Source organism: Corvus brachyrhynchos, unplaced genomic scaffold (genome assembly GCF_000691975.1).
Source record: "Corvus brachyrhynchos isolate BGI_N302 unplaced genomic scaffold, ASM69197v1 scaffold139, whole genome shotgun sequence".
NCBI lineage: Eukaryota > Metazoa > Chordata > Aves > Passeriformes > Corvidae > Corvus > Corvus brachyrhynchos.
Window position 1 is genome coordinate 1,801,065 of NW_008246062.1, and position 16,237 is coordinate 1,817,301.

At 48.3% G+C, this 16,237-nt stretch overlaps 1 protein-coding gene across 1 annotated transcript in view; it reads left to right on the top strand.

The window, feature by feature from the left end:
• The window catches only part of NOL6 (nucleolar protein 6), a 26,788-nt gene extending 18,014 nt beyond the window's left edge, over nt 1–8,774 (top strand). Inside the window, exons 23-24 of the mRNA XM_017746572.1 lie at nt 7,189–7,290; nt 8,384–8,774. Coding sequence (XP_017602061.1) covers nt 7,189–7,290; nt 8,384–8,533 — 252 coding nt within the window. The 3' untranslated portion in view covers nt 8,534–8,774. The remainder of the gene's footprint in view (nt 1–7,188; nt 7,291–8,383) is intronic.
• Nucleotides 8,775–16,237: the final 7,463 nt, after the last annotated feature.

Genomic DNA, 16,237 nt, shown 5'->3' on the forward strand with positions numbered 1-16,237 from the left:
TTCCTACCTCCCTGTCCTGATGTTTGGCCACCATTGAAAAAGTGGTGCCTGAACTGAAACTCAGTTTGGGCCGGAAGATTCTGGGCCCTTTCAGTTCAAGCTCCCCTTTCACCTTAACCAGGTACCTTAGGAGTTGGGCAAAGAAAACTTGCAAGGGTTTCTTTGAAGGTTTTCTCATCCTGGGCATAGCCCTGTTACCCCCCAACTGTGTGCCAGCCACAGAGCATGATAACCTGTGCCTATGGGAATCTGCTGTGGCTTCAGCAGAGCTTCCAGGTCTACCAAGGTGCAGGCTCAGTCCTCCTGTCACCCACAGCAGCTTGGGACAGTCTTGGGTGGTGGGAAAGTGAGAGACAGGGTTGTGTGAAAGTCCTCATGAAATTGAGGAAGACCTCAAAGTTGACACACAATTTCCCTGCAAAAAGCAGTGCTTCTTTAGCTGGAAGGACAGGTGGGAGAGGAGGTGCCCAGTGCTCTCCTCCCTTTGAGAAGGAAGGTGGACCTGGAGGTCCTGCAGACATGTTGTAGAGAACACTGGGGGATTTCTTGGGGCAAGAAGAAAGGGGAGAAGCATCCCTCACAAGTGTTTTAAAAGGGAGCAGGAAGCAGATTTGGAACTGTTGGCTCTTTAACTTTCCTTCCCGGTGTCTGGGTCTGAGGAGTCATGTCAAGACCAGCCCCTCCCTTTTCAATGATGACTGTTTGACCTGCTGCCATATAACCTCAGCCAAGAGGAATAGATGTGGATAGGAGATGGAGTTTTTTAAGCCTGAAATCCTTTTCCACCCAGTGCTAGAAGTGGGTTCTAGAGCTGAACAGAACCTTTCAGCAGCTGCCAAGGTGCTGGAGATCCATGGGGACAGAGCCTCTGTATCTCTGAAGGGGTCAGGGCTAAGCAGCCCTTGTGGAAACCTGACAGAAGGAAGACTGCTTGCGTAAAGAGGAACTGGAGGATGTTGGATGAGGTGATTGCGAGAGCTCTCTGGAAAGGTTGTTAAATGCTTGCAGCAGATCTGGCTGTAGATTGAGGCAGTCAATCAGGAAACTCATCAGAGTTTATAGGACACTTTCATGCATCTAGACAAGTTGATGTCAGTAAGTGGCTCTGAAAGTGAAAGGTAGAAAAGAGATTTTCCTGGAAGGCAGCTTTTATTAATCCTCAGGCAATTATGATTTACTTGGTCCAGTCAATAGTGACATCCAAACTGCCTGAATTTTTACTGCTTTTTACTGCCTGTTTTTATTAATACAGGTTATAATAGATTTGGAATAGGGTTTGGTCAGGTTGCAAATTTACAGCTGCTCCTAAATCCAGTATGCCAACATCCCAATGAAGAAAGATGGATGTGAGCAAAGGTCACGTTGCCTTGTGGAAGCAGTGTTGATTCTCTTGGTGTCCCTTGTTCTTTGACCTGAGGGTGCTTAGGAGGGAACAGATCATGAACTTGTTGAAGCTTTCTCTGAAGAATGTGCTGTGGGGCAGAGAGCCTGAAATTGCCTCAGCATCCCTGTCTGGGGGGCTTTTCTTTGTCTCGAAAGCTCTTAGATATGGTTTGTTCCCTTATGGCTGTCATATTGGAGGTATCTTGCAGTAACGGTTTGCTTGTCATTCACAGCATCCAGATCAGTAGCAGGCAGAGCTGGAGGGGCTGATGAATATCTGTTTTTCTAGGCAAACAGGTGTTTCTTCTCTTGGAAAAATCACAGAGGTGATGCTGCACACGGTCTCGGAGAACTCAACCTTATCTAGTTAGGCTGGAAGGCCTCAAAAGCTGATTTTGCACTGCAGGACCACTGGAAGCTGGTGATGCTGAGCTGTCAGTAGAAGCCACTCCATCCATCAGAAATCATCTGGCTTCATGTCTCAATGTACTGATGTTGTTGCTTAAAGGCAGGAGCTTTTCATCGACTTCGGCTTTGCTTGGTAGCCTCTCCAGCACCTCTTTGTTTCTCCTTCCCTGGCTCTTGCTGCTCTAAGCAGTGTTCAGCTCCTCCTTGTCCTGCGGACTGGGAGCCCTGGGGGTCATCCAAACCCTGCAAGAAGTTGGTGCCAGAAAGGAGCGTGATGACAGCAGTGAGTCTTTATGAGAGATCTTGGATGAGAAGGCAGTTTGGACACAGAACTGACTGGCTTTGATTCAGAGTAATTTGCTCTCTCTTAACATCACAAACCACAGAATTGAGCAACAGGGCTGAAGCCATGGCTGACAGTGCAGCCCTCGTGGGTTTGTAGCAACAAAGGGAGACATCTGCCACACAGATGCTGTGGGATTTTGTGTTCTTCTGTGGGCAGAAAAGAAACATCTGCCCTTTATTGAGATTTCCACATGGAAACAGGATTTAAATGCCTTGGTGTTTTGATTGAATTGAGAGGGGTAGGGAGTAGCTTCTTCCCCAGTGTGTTTGGGCTAGTAACCAGGAGATCTGCTGTTCTGTCCAGCCTGTTTGCCCCTGTTCTTCTGAAGTCAAAGGGATTAGCAAGGCAGTAGTGCTCTGGAGCTGAAGGATTGCTGTGTGCCTTCTCCAGGGAGCTTAATCAGAGTAGAAAATGAGAGGTGTAGAATCCTGCTTGAATTTTTCCTTCTTCAAGGAGATGTGCTGCAGGAACTGGCATGAGTTGCTCTGGTGCCTGGAAGGCTGGGTAGAGATGAAAGGCTGGCTGTGGGATTCAGGCAGCAAATTCTTCAATTCTAGAACAGATCTGATAGAAAAGGCCTGTTCTGTGATCCTGTGTGCCAGACATCCCACAGAGAGGGCTTCTCTAGAGCACCAGCCCATCAACAGCCTCCCTGCTACTTACAGTTTGGAGCACCTTGTGTAGCAAACCCTGGGTTGGCTTCTGGTAGGGATTCTCCAGCAAGGCGAAATTGAATTTAAGTGTCTCAGATGAAGCTCCTGTTGAGTCTCTGTTATGACTGCTGGTCTGTGTCATGGTGGCTGTGGAGCTGCAGAATCCCCCTATGTTTGCTAGGGATGTGGTGTGAGAAGGCTTAGTCAGTGCAGCTTTTGCTTCAGGGTGGCTTGGCTGTTCTCTGGACTCAGGAGACCATCCAGAGGACACAGGGCTTGTGGCTATGCATGCCATGCCCGTCTGCCTGCATTCCAGACCTCACAAAAGCCAAAGGCTCTGGTCACCTCCCAGAGCTGTTCACTTATGGTGGGGTACGCTGGGTGAAGCTGCCTGTGCCATGTCCATCTGTCCGTCTGTTATGGCTGTGAACAGACCTCACATTTCGTACTGAGTCTCTGGTCTCACCAGTTCACTGATGGGATGTGCTGTTGTTCACTGAGATTTAGCTTTCTTGGGCTGCACATGCCAGAGGAAGAGCTTGTTGCAGAGGAGCTGCCCATCCTGTGAGATCTTTTCTGTGTGGATGAGCAGGAAAATGCTTCCTGCTTTACTATAAACATCCTTCCCTCTAAAGCAATGTTTTGCATTTTTTGCACCTTAAGGCAAGAGCTATCGGGAAGACTTGGAGCCCTTTCCTTTCTTCCTCTCATGGTGTAAAAATGTGCTACTTCATGTTAGGAAGGAATTAATGATAATAAAAATTATCTGTCTCCTAAAATATATAAGCTGTGATTATGTGATGTAGCTGGAATTGGTGAAATCTTTCGAGGTCAGTCTGCTCCCTTCCTGTTTTGACTGACAGAGCTGACTCCTCCTGTGGTGACACCAGGTAGACAGGGACAAGCTGAAAAAACTCTGAGGGCTCTCATATTATGTAGGAAATTTCCTGTCTGGATCTTTGCCCTTGGAAGGGCAGAGGTGGCAGGAAATCATCTGCTCCCAGAGCTGCAGAGCCACTACAAGACCCTTAGCACTGTGCCCAGGGCTGGGGGTGGATACACACGTGTGTGTGTGTGTGCCCACCTGCTCAGCGAGGCATCAGCCCCGTGTGCTCCTGGGGAGAGCTGACAGGGGACTTGTGGCTGCATTTCTTCTGTGTTGGTAATGCCCTCCCAAAGGCCCTGGAGGATTTGTCCTGCAGGAAGTAACAGAAGGCTTTTCTCTCAATGGTTTGGTGGATTGACATGTTTGCTGATGCAGCCAGGAGGACGCGGGTGCCTTCTTTCCTTTATGTGTTTTTTTCCTGCTGCCCCAATTCCCAGGACAAGGGTGTATATGTGGCTCTCAGGTGGAAAAGTCTGCATGGTTTGAAATCAGTTTGAAACCTTTTTATCAGCTGAATCCTAAACTTTACACCTGGATTTCGTTTGTCTTTTAAAAGAAAGTCACAGAGGTAGCCCCAGCCTGGGGTTACTTGGACAGTGCTCCTTGCTCTGCTGGCTCCCGGGGGGGGGGCTGTGTCACATAACTGAGAGCATCAGGGCAGGTCACAATAGGGTGACAGAGACCTCAAAACGTTAACCACAAATGTTTGTTGGAAGTAAGTAGCTTTTAATAGGGTTTTACACTGGTGGATTCCTTGCTAAGAGCACTTAAAATGCTCTGAGCACTGAGCAAATGTTTACTGATGCATTTGCCTTCTGAGCTGCTGTTGAACGAGGAAATGCTACTGTAGGACACATTTTTGTGTGTGGAGACCTCCCTAAAAGGCTCTTCCAGCAGCTGCGATGCAATGGTCCTAATCTCTTCGTAGGAGCAGTGAAAAAAATGGGTGGATAAAGGGTGAGATGGAAAAACCCCTATCCCTAAACAACAGTGTAGATGCTTAACTAGTAGATAGTTAACTAGCAACAAGTAGATACTTAACAATGTAGATGCCTAACAACTAGTAGATACTTAACTAAGTTACACTTAGCTCATTGCAAAATCCATGCTTCAGATGGAGCTGCTTAACCTGGTAATCGCATTTTAGATCCAGGTATTGTTTTACTCACTACATTTCCCCACCCTTGTCATTCCTTTAAGCTGGATGGTTTCTTACAAAGCTCTGTCTAATCTTCTTCCAGGTGCCATATACACCTTCTCCCTGGACAATGAGGCCTCTCTAAACTGAAGCCCTGAGCTTGCAGGTCCCCATGTCTCTGCAAAGTGGGAACCAGCTGTAGGTTTTGCTGATGGCAGGGATTTCCCTGGGCCTTGAAAGCTGAATTGCAACCAAAGAGCAGCTTGAGAAGGGAACAAACACACTCCCTGCCTTTTCTCTCTTTTCTCTGAAACTTTTGCCAGAAGAAGGTGTTTGCAGGCTCAAACAAGTCCAGTCACACTGGGCAGAGAACATGGGATGTAGAAAGGAGGGTGAACTGTTTGCTTTTACTCCTTAAGCCTCTGAACAAACAGGAGTGCAGTGACTAATACACCAGACCCTTTTAGTGCTGCAATTTCCCAAGAACTGGATGGGCATCTCCACAGCTTGGTAGGCCAGCCTGAAGTACTACCACATGGATGATGCTGGGGGCAGGACAAGTGCTGGGATTTTGAATTGGATGCCGTCCTTTTAACATCTGCCATCTGCTCCCTGCTGTCTGGGAAAAAAATGGTATCAGACCAAACAGTGGTTTTATTGGGAAATTAGCTGAGCCTGGGAGGGTTTCTTTGCTGCAAATGCTTTACTGGCTTCTGTCCAGCAAGATGTATCTGTGAAAAATGCTGTTCTCACAAGGAGCATTGCATGGCACTGAAGACCTCGCCCTGCAGAGGAGCTGGGCTTTTTCAGGTTCACACATGCTCTGCTCCCCTTTGGTTCGGAAAGCTGCATGTTGGTGGTCAGCGTGCCCTGAGCTTTATTGCTGATCCTTGAGCTTCCCTCCCTCCTGCTCTTTGCTCTTTGGCTAAAAGAGGAGCCTTTCCTGTTGACTGGGCTCTGGGCATAACCTGTTGCTCTCAGCATAGAAGTGCCAGGGTGGATTGCCTCTTTCTCAATGTATTTTTAGACAGTGTTTTTTCTAGACAGTTGGGTGAAATAACACCTTGATCAGGCTTGCCCCTGTGAGAGCCCATGGAGTGGGGTGAGTTGGCAGTTCTTGGGATCTTCCCATCTTGATGACCTAATTTTGTTGCCCTCTGTGAGGGCAACAACAGTCCAAACTCAAATCTGTCTGAAGAGGTTGCAGATAACACCACCCCTCCTTGCTTATCAGGTCTGTTTTCTTAAAATGCCACCTCGCCCTGTAGGATTCACTGATAACACCAACCCAGTACACCTTTTTTTACCTACTGCAATCCTGGTATGTCCATACAAGGCCCCATCCAAGCTTGTCTTTGATGTTGATTTTCTTTTCATGCACATCCTCATGAAAACCTCATGATATGGTGATGCCAGCAGAGACCTCTCTTGGTAAAAGCTGGGAAACTAAGGGGATGGAGGAGAAGGCTGAAAAGGGAGCAGAGAGTCTGTATTTTGGGCAATAGTTTGTTCTAAGGCTGGTGAAACCCTCTGCAGAAGCTTCTCCTGTACTGATGCTGGGGACTGTTCGCTCAGCCTGGTAAATATGTCTTGTTGCCTGATGTTAATCTCCACCAAGATAAACAAGTATCAGCAAGCAGCTGCTTGGCTGTCTTGGTCAGCTTCTTACAGGGTACACATCTCTTGGTATCAGCATGTTGGGTGATGAGCTGTAGGGCCAGACTTTTGTGTTTGAGAAGCTGCTTGCACACAGCATTGTTTCCTTCTGCTGTGATGCTCATTTGCCTCCTTGCAGCCCTGGGAATCCAGCTTGTGTGGGTTTGGGGGAAGCCAGACCATGGGCTTTAGTCATCCCTTTGTGCAAGATCTCTCTTTGATCTCTGCTGCCCAGCACCGCCAAAGGAGATGCTCACCGACACCGCTGCTGAAACACAAGGGGCAGGGAGGACAGATTCCTGCAGGGCCTCCATTGAGCTTTCCATCTCTTTGCACCCCACAGAGCACTGTGTTACTTAAAATCTCTGCTCTTACATTTCCTTTTTGGACACTGTGCTGACAGCTCACGTGGGGTTTATCCTGGTGGAAGAAGGAGCTTGGATACCTTGGTTGCACAGATTGCAGAGCTTGAGATGTTGGCCTCTGGTTTGGGGTTTGTCTTTGGTGCCATGAAATGTACTGTGGCAGGACTGCCTGCTGGGTAGGGCCTGCCTCTTTCTGTCTCACGGATTGTGAAATCTTTGACATGATTCCTGGACACTGGGGAAGTACAGCTTGGTAGTGCCAGGTCAGCTGATGGAGGACCACAGTGAGGGACACTCAGTGGGTTGTCACTGAGGGGGTCACTGTTCTCAACCTGTGTTTGTTTTCTACCCAGGATGCCTTCGATGATCTTGCCTTGTTCTTCTATGACAAGCATGGTGGGGAAGTAATTGCAGTTTTGTGGAAACCTTTGAGCTTCCAGCCTCAGCCTTTTAAGGTGAGTTTTTTTCTCTGCTTTAAACTTTGTATTTATCCTGAAAGCCTTTTTTCTGTTGGTAATTGCTTTGTCCAGCTCTTATCAGCCACAAAGCCCTTTGAGAAATGGAGATAATACTTCTGTTGCATCTTAGAAGGGGAGAAACCAAGACAGGGCTGTGACCACAGTGCCTTCAGTCATCAGCAGATCTGAGAAGGGAAATAGACTATCCCATTCTTATGGCTTCAGGATCTTACCCAGAAGTACCCAACCCACAAGAATCCAGGGTGGCAAGCCCAGGTGCAGAGTGCCCATGTCCCATCAATGCATGGAGCTGTTTTCCAGCTGCACTGTGTGGGCTGGCAAACCCTAGAGCGTGGTTAAGCCAGGTGTGAGGCACACTGGAGTGATTCATGCTGCTTTCTATGAAGGAAAGACGCAAAGAAACCGGTTACTCATGGCTCGGAGCTGGCAGCCCAGGCTCTTCTGCTGTCAGTCTCTGGGTGATTTATCTCCCGTCTCTTCACGGCCAGAGGGCATTGGCCATTCTGCCTGGCTGCTGTTGTGAAACTTAGTTATTCACACTGGTGAAACAGAGGAGGAGATGCTTGCATCTGAGCTGAGTCTGGCTGGATTAAACATGAGGGCTTTGTTTTTGCTGCTGTTGCAGCCAAGGATATCTTCCCACCTGAGCTCTTGACACCCACCAAAAGAGCAGAGCAGAAGCAGCTCTTACTCAGCCTTGTGCTGTGATCCCCTTTGCATACTCCTGTGCCCTGCTCACACAGGCTCTGCCATGCATATGCACACTTGTCATCCCACCATGCCCCTGGCCATTACTTTGCTTCCTGACTTCGTTGCAGTCTTTGGACTGTGGCTCCAGGATGAACCCTAAAAGGGGCTGGAAGGGTCACTTTTGCACTTTGTTAGCTCTAAAAATGAGCACTGATAGTGTTGAGAAGTGGAACTTGTGGAACTGGGTGCAGTGGTGTAGCAGGGTTTGGATGTGACAAGGCAGGAGAGGAATTTACTTCTCTTACTTGGGGCTGGAAGAGGTTGCAGTGCAGCTCTGAGCAGGTGCTCCCATTTGTGCAATATTTTCTGTGTCCTGCAGGTTGCCAGCATGAAAGGAAGGAAGGTGACAACTCTGAACAACGAGCTGGTTTGTGTTCCCAATGTGGAGGCAATTCTGGAGGATTTTGAGATTTTGGGAGAAGGCCTGGTCAAAAGTGTGGAAGCTCGTACAGAGAAATGGACTATCTGAAACCACTGAGAGGTGTCAAGAGTGGCCTGTCTTGAAGCAGTTTGTTCACTCTGCGTCTGTTCCTTTTTATAAATCAGTCCTAAAAAAGCCTTTTAGCTTTCTAAATCCTAGAACTGTATGTTTTACTCTATTTATGTTTATATACCTTCTTCAGAAAAGAGTGGGATCTATTACTGTTTCCAAGAATACAAATGCCTTTTTATTTTGAAGAAAATATAAAGATGGGATAAAGTTTTTGAAAGTGTCCCTGTTTCTTGGTCGTTGTAGGAATTGGAGCTGTGTTCACATGAAAATGTCAAGGTCTGAAAAATTTGGCTGAGGTGTGCAGTGGGAAGGCAGTTTCCTGGTTTGGAAGGGAGTTTATACCAGCTGCTGCTCTTGTAGGGGTTAGCAAAACCAAAAAAACAGTTGTTGAATAAATGACCAGGTTATTCCCTTCTGCTCAGCCCCAGTGAGGCATATTTGGCATGCTGTGTTCAGTGCTGGTTTTCCCACTGAAAAGGAGACATGGATATACTGGAGCAGGTTCAGTGAAGGGTAGCAGAGATAATAAAGGAGTTGAAGCCTCTGTCAAGGGAAGGAGAGGGTGCAAGAGCTGGTCTTGTTCAGCCTCAGGAAGAGAAGGCTGAGGGGCTTATTACCAGTGTGTTTTAATACCTGATGAGGGAGTGAAGAAGATGGAGTGGTGCCCAATGATGGGTGAGAGGGGTAAATTGAAATGCAGGAAATTCTGCTTAAAATACTTTTTCTTTACCATGGGGGTAGTTAAACAGTGGCGCAGGTTGCCCGGAGAGATGGTGGAGTCTCCTTACTTTATACTCAAAACCCAAATGGACGTAGTCCTGGGCAACTTGCTTCAGGTGACCCTACTCAGAGCAGGGGTGTTGGATTATTTCTCTCATGTAGAATGATTGTGAAGACTCCTGATGAGGGAAGAGAGGGAGACAAGATGGAGCAAATGCACCTATCCCATCCCCTCTTCTGGTGGAGGCAGAACACATGTTCCAGCAGCAAAGCATGGGTCAATCAGATGCAGAGCAAAGAAAACAGACTTCATTACAGCATATATTGCAGAAACCAAAAGTAGATCAAGCCTGGAAAGACAAGTGGATGTTCAGGCAGCCTGATAACTAGGCAGTTGTTGCTTGGTAAGGAGCATTTCAGATGGGAAGTCAAGTGTGTTGCTTCAAGACCTACTGCTTCTCCAGCTGTTGGCAGTGAGCCCAGGGCTTTGTTGAGGAAACACACAACTTGTTTTTCAGATGTTTTCTCTGAGGCATTTGAAAGTGGGCTGTGGCAGAGATGGGGCTGGTGCTGTTTGCTTAGTGCCCACAGATTGGTGTTGGAGGCACCATGTGTCCTACGGGGTAGGACCAAGTGTGCAGCACCCCTGGTTTTGGGATATATCTGGTATATTAAAATTACAAGGATCATTTCTCTCTCTTCCCTGTGCTGGTGGCTGAGAGAGGCTGCAGGTAGAATCCACTGCCCATTGTGGCTTGCAAGAGCTTTCTGGGTACATCTGAACGGAAGACATCAAAAGCTCTTAATGGGCAAAGCAGACCTCTCACCTGAGAAGAAAGCAGCATGTTCTGTTGCTGCTGTGACCCTTGCAGCCTCAGAACTTGCTGACAGGTCCATTAGCAAGTGATGCAGGCAGTGATTTTGACAGGTTTCAGAAGCAGATAATTAGGGATTAATTTTTAATCTTCTCTTTGTTGTGCTTTATCATCCTCTAGATGTTGGAGTTGCCCAACCTGCCTTCAGCAATGACTGCAATTTTCCTCGGTAGTTGGATTGTTCCTGCTTTTTGTGTCCATTTGCCTTCATTCTGAACATGCAGTTTGACATTTGAATCATGTAAATTTGCCAATACAGCTGCTGGACACCACTGGAGTTGGTGCACTAGTTGCTTGTGCCAGAGCTCTGCCTGTTCCCTCCATGCCCCATCCTGCCTTTGCTTTTCCCCTTGCTGTATGTTGTGGATGCTGGAACATTCTCCCCAGTGCATATATCTGCTTTTCCCCAGGGCACAGGCTTGTGCCAGAGCCTGCATTGGTTTCAGGGCAGCAGAGCTCCTCCAGCGACCTTCTTCACCAGGCAGGCTTGAAGGTCCTGCTCCCCTTCTCTGGGGCTGTCATGGGATGTGGCCCCTCAGTGGCTTATTCCCTGCCTGGAAATATTTATGGGGAGATGGCCTCTGCATCTTCAGCTGAACAATGCTGTAATCCCCTCTGCCCTGTCCTCCCAGCTCCTGCAGTGGAATCTGTGAAGGGTATACCCTGTAGGGATAGCCCTTCCTGTCCTGTCCTTTCCAGTCCAGCTCTGCTTTTATCTGCTTCTTTTACACTGTCAGGTATTGTATTTCTACTTTTTCCTTTTTCCATTTAAAAAGGCATAAAACTGCTCCTCTACCCTCCATTTGCAGCATGCAGCAAAGGGACAGGAAATGTCCAGGCAAATCTGCTGGTCCCAATAAACTGATGGTAAATGAAACTCGTAAGCAAACCCTTGTACAAGTCCTAACCTGCTGCTGTTTAACATGGTGGTGCCACTGTGCTCAGCAGCCAGATGTGAGCCCAGTTTTGGTGACAAACATGGGTACCTCAGAAAAAACCTTGTCATGAATTCACCTGAGAGTCACCATATTGACCACTGCTAGCCCAGGTTACATCGCCTGGAAGGGATACATCTGTGTTAGCAAAAGTTACCCAGATAACAAATTATCCCAGCTGTGCTTGCAGTACTCTTGTTGCCAAAGCTGTGCTGATCCACAGGCTCCTGCCTCTGCTTTCAGGGGAAGGATTAACTCCCCATTGCCTTAAATCTCCCAGTATCCAAACATTTAAAGGCACCTTTGAGCCAGTCTGAAGGCCTTGTTCACATAGTCAAAGATTGCAAATATTCTAGGTCTTGTTTTATCATCTGCTAAACTCAGATCCTTCTGGGCTCTGTGCATGGACAAAGTCACCTTGACATTTCTCTGAAAAGCCTGGGGACCATAAAGCCATAGAATCTGAATAGAATGGCCTGGGTTGGAAGAGATCATAAGGTCATCTAGTTCCAACCCCTCTGCTGTGAACAGGGACATCTTCCTCTAGACCATGTTGCTCAGAGCTCCATCCAACCTGGCCTCGAGCACTTCCAGGGATGGGGCATCTACAGCTTCTCTGGACAACCTGTTCCAGTGCCTCACCACCCTCACTAGGAAGAATTTTTCCCTATTGCCTAGCCTAAACCTACCCTCTTTCAGTTTGAAGCCATTCCCCCTTGTCCTGTCACTGTGTGTCTTGTAAAAGGTCCTTCTCCATCCTTCTTGTACGCTTCCTTCAGGTACTGGAAGGCCACAATCAGGTCACCCTGAAGCCTTCTTTTTTCCAGGCTGAACAAACCCAATTATCTTAGCCCTTCCTTGTAGGAGAGGTGCTCCATCCCTTTAATCAATTTTGTGGCCTCCTCTGGACATCCTCTTGTTGCTCTTAGGGCCTGAATGTTGTTGTGCTCTGACTTCTTGAGTGACAATTTACCTAAAGCAAAATGCAAAGCACCTTTCTCAGGAGCAGAGGGTTCCTGCACCTCTGAGGGGTCTGGAAAGACAGGATCCAAAGGAAAGGGGTGTCTCAGGTACACAAGAGAGGACAAGCGAGGTCTCTGCTGTAACTTTATCTCCTGTTGCTGGATTTGCTGCTCCCGTTGGAGCACTGTGAATAATTCCTATTGTGAAAGCTGGGGTAGGGCCTGGGTTATTCAGAGCACGATTGTTTGACAACTGTGCTGGGCTTCTACTTCCAGAACAGTGAGTGGGCACTCACTTGTTTGATTAGCTGTGGTCACAGCCATAAACAAGAGCTGCACAAACACAGAGCTGCCCTGGGGAGCCCATGCTGTGTCATGTTGCAAGAGCTGGGATGAGGACAAAGGGAGAGCTGAGGCAACAGCAATGGGCTTTGATGTGTTGATTTTGCAAAGCTACCTCAGAAGCTCTTTACCGGGGGTTTCCGTGTGTGGGGGGCAAATGCAAAAAGGGAGGTGCTTCCAAATGCAAGACCGGGCTGGAGTGATGATATTGGTGCACTTAGTGTATGGATGGAGCCAGCTAAGACAGGGCTCAGTGGTACATGCTCTGTGTGGGCTTTCTGCTTTCTAGCAGGGCTTTACAAATTCTGTGGGTCCTCCTGGGCCTTTACCTCAGCCACCCTTTGGGCAGCTTTCTCCTAAAAGGATCAGCTCATGCTTTGCAAGGATGCTGTCTCAGACAGCAGCTGTTGGGAGGCTCAGGAGAAGGGGAGGTGGATGGAGCCTTTCTTCTGCCACCAGACGTCTGCTTGCCAGGTGCCCTTGACAGCTTTGAGTGACCATCACAAGGTTTTTGAAAGGGAGCAGGGGAAACAGGTTGATGAAACACAGCTGGGTGATGGGATGACCACAGCAGATTGAGTGCTGTGAGGTTTTTGTGCTTACTGAGTTGTTCAGAGTTTGATGTTCATTCTTTGGGACTGCTGAGATCTTTTCAGAAGCTGTTTGGGGTCTCTGTGGGGCTGTCTGTCTTGAGGTTGACCCCTTGAAAGCAAGAAGCACATGTGTCCCAGAAATAAAGGCCTTTCAAAGAAGTGTTTGCTCAGGCACCCACAATTACTAGTGATTTTTGAAAACCCTTAGGTTAAATTTCCATGGCTGGCTAGGGAAGGAGTGATTGTCTGGGGTTTTTTTTTGGCACAGAAAGGGAATAATCTCTCCTAGTTTGCTGTTCCCACAATGGTCCTTCATCTAGGCTGTGAATTACTTGTTTGCTTTGGTTTCTGTTATCAGGAAAACGCTCTGGACCTGAAGTGATTTTTCCCAGCCAAGGCAGCAGCTTTTTGGAAGTACTGGTTCCCAAGCAAAGCAGCTCTGGCAGGTGGCAGCTTTTAGCACTTGTGGTCTCCTCAGAAAGGCAGAGTGATGCATCTCAAGGGGTGAGGGTGGCATTTAGCAAGTGCAGGGTGCACCACAGGGAAGGGGAAATCAAGACATTGGGTGGGAGAACTGCAAAATGGGAGAAATGCAGTCTGGAAAGAGGCTGGGGTTGGGACAGAAGGGGTAGGGGGAAAAGAAAATGCTGGTTGCTTGCATCCCAGGGCTGTGTGGGGGGAGCAGAACGAAACTGCAAGTTGCTCAAACCATATGAGCTGTCACAAAGATGTATTCTCTGGTGCTGTGAAGCCTTTGCACTAGGCTCAAGTGCTAGAGGCTCAGCAGCCACCAGGAGAAAAATAAACATAGGCCAAAAGCACAGTGGGGAGGTGCTGGGTAGCTGGTGATGCCATGGTGAGCTCTGGCAGAGGAATGGACTGGGCGTGTATCAAGGATCTCCCCATTATTTCACTTTCTTGCTGAGCATCATGACCAGGTTCCTCAAACTCTGCCTCTTCCCACCAGAGAGTGAGAAAAGGGGAATCCCTTCTCCCTGTTCCCCAGGGTTGTGTTTGCTGTCCCAAACGAAGCTACTGAGAGCTTGTGTTGGCAGTGAGCCTGCAGAGAAACACTTGTGCCTTGTGCTGGTGACTCCTGCACTGCTGAAGGTGCCAAACAGACTGTTCCTGTTAATGTTGCTCCTGCATATGCATGGTATGTCTAAGGGAGGTGCCAGAAAGCGGCATGGCAGGAGCCTGGTACTGTATTGATTTATTAGCCTCTCCTTTTTGTCTGCATCACATTGTGTCCATGCATATGGAAAACTTAAAACACTGAGGATCACAGTGTCTGGGAGGCAAACTAGTGTTGGCCCCACTAGGCATTATGTTTGTCATTTGCTGGCCCTCCCTTGCCTAGTTATCGAGGGAAGCCAGTTGGTGCAATCTTCCTGGATTTCAGTAAATCTTCCAATACTGTGTCTCACTGTATCCTTCTGGACAAAATGTCCCTCCCACAGCTGGACAAAAACATCATGGGATGGGTGAGCAACTGGCTCGCAGGCCAGGCACAAAGGGTTACAGTTACTGGGGTGACGTCAGACTGGGGACTTGTCACTGGTGGGGTTCCTTAGAGCTCCATCCTCGTCCCTCTGCCCTTCAACATCTTCATAAATTACCTGGATGCAGAACTGGAACAAGTTCACGGATGATACAAAACTGGGAGGAGCTCTTGACTCCCTCAAAGGCAGGGAGGTCCTGATGATGCCATGAAGACTTTTTGCCTTTTCTTTTATACCCCTGTTATGCCTTTTATATGACTTCTGTATTCTTAGTGCTTTTTGCCTACATTCTTGGGCTTGTTTGTCAAGCTGAGAGACTCAACATTTTAGAAGCTTCGTAGCTAGGGATCAGAAAGCCCCAGACCCCAGGGTCCTCTCCAGAACACATTCTGTAAACTAAGATAGAACCATCCAGGGGAAGGCTCCTTGAGGAGGGGGGCTCACTTGAGCCTCTCATTGGGGAATCTTTGATAGATATGCTAATTAGTAAAACCTATAATGTTATGCCTGATCTTTTGGGGTGGGCATTTTTTTTGCAGGGTGCATTTCTGTGCGTATGACCTGGACGTGTGCACCTAAAGATCTTTAAAATAAATACCAAGGTAAAATCCCTTTTCCCCTTCTAACCGTGTCTGACTCTTGATTTTAAGACTAGGAAAAGGCATCACTGAGAGAGACCTCGACAAATTAGAGGGCTGGACAATCACCAGCCACATGGAATTCAAAAAGGGAAAGTGCTGGATTCTGCACTGGGATGGGACAACCTTGGATGTATGGACGGACTGGGGAATGAGATGTGGAAAGCAGTGCCACAGAAAGAGACCCGGGGGTCCTGGTTGATGAGAAGTTGAATGTGAGTCAGCAGTGCCCTGGCATCCAGGAGGGCCAACTCTGTCCTGGGGGGCATCAGGCCCAGCATTACCAGCTGGGCAAGGGCGAGGATTGTCCCTCTCTGCTCTGCACTGAGGCAGCCTCTCCTCGAGTGCTGGGGGCAGTTTTGAGTGCCACAATGCAGGAAGGAGATAAAGCTGCTAGAGAGTGTCCAAAGGAGGGCAACAAGGATGGTGAAGGGCCTTGAGGGGAAGCCGTCGGAGGAGTAGCTGAGGTCACTTGGTCTGTTCAGCCTGGAGAACAGGAAACTGAGAGGAGACCTCATCACAGTTACAACTTCATTGTGAGGGGCAGAGGAGGGCCAGGCACTGATCTCTGCTCTGTGATCAGTCACAGGACCTGAGGGGCCTGAAGTTGTGTCAGGGGAGGTTTAGACTGGATATCAGCAAAAGATTCTTCACCCAGAGGGTGGTTGGGCACTGGAACAGGCTCCCCAGGAATGTGGTCGCAGCACCAACCCTGACAGAGTTCAAGAAGCGTTTGGACAATGCTCTCAGGCACAGGGTGTGACTCTTGGGGTTGTCCTGTGCAGGGCCAGGAGCTGGACTCAATGATCCTTGTGGGCCACTTCCAACTCAGCTTATTCTGTGATTCTGTGAACACACATGGTATCCAGGCTTGGTCTGGTGGAATGCTGACTTGCTTTGTGTTAATGCAGGGCAAGACCATGGTTGTGGGCTGGAGATGCTGCCATGGGATAACTGTGTGCTTCTGCATGATAGGAGACCCTGGCAAGGTTACAGGGAAGGGATGAGGGGCTATGTATTGCAGGTGGGCAGCTAGCTCTGGAAGTATACCTGAAATAGGAGACCCTGTCCCAAAACAAGGCCCTTCCCAAACCAAAGGTCAGAGGTGATGAG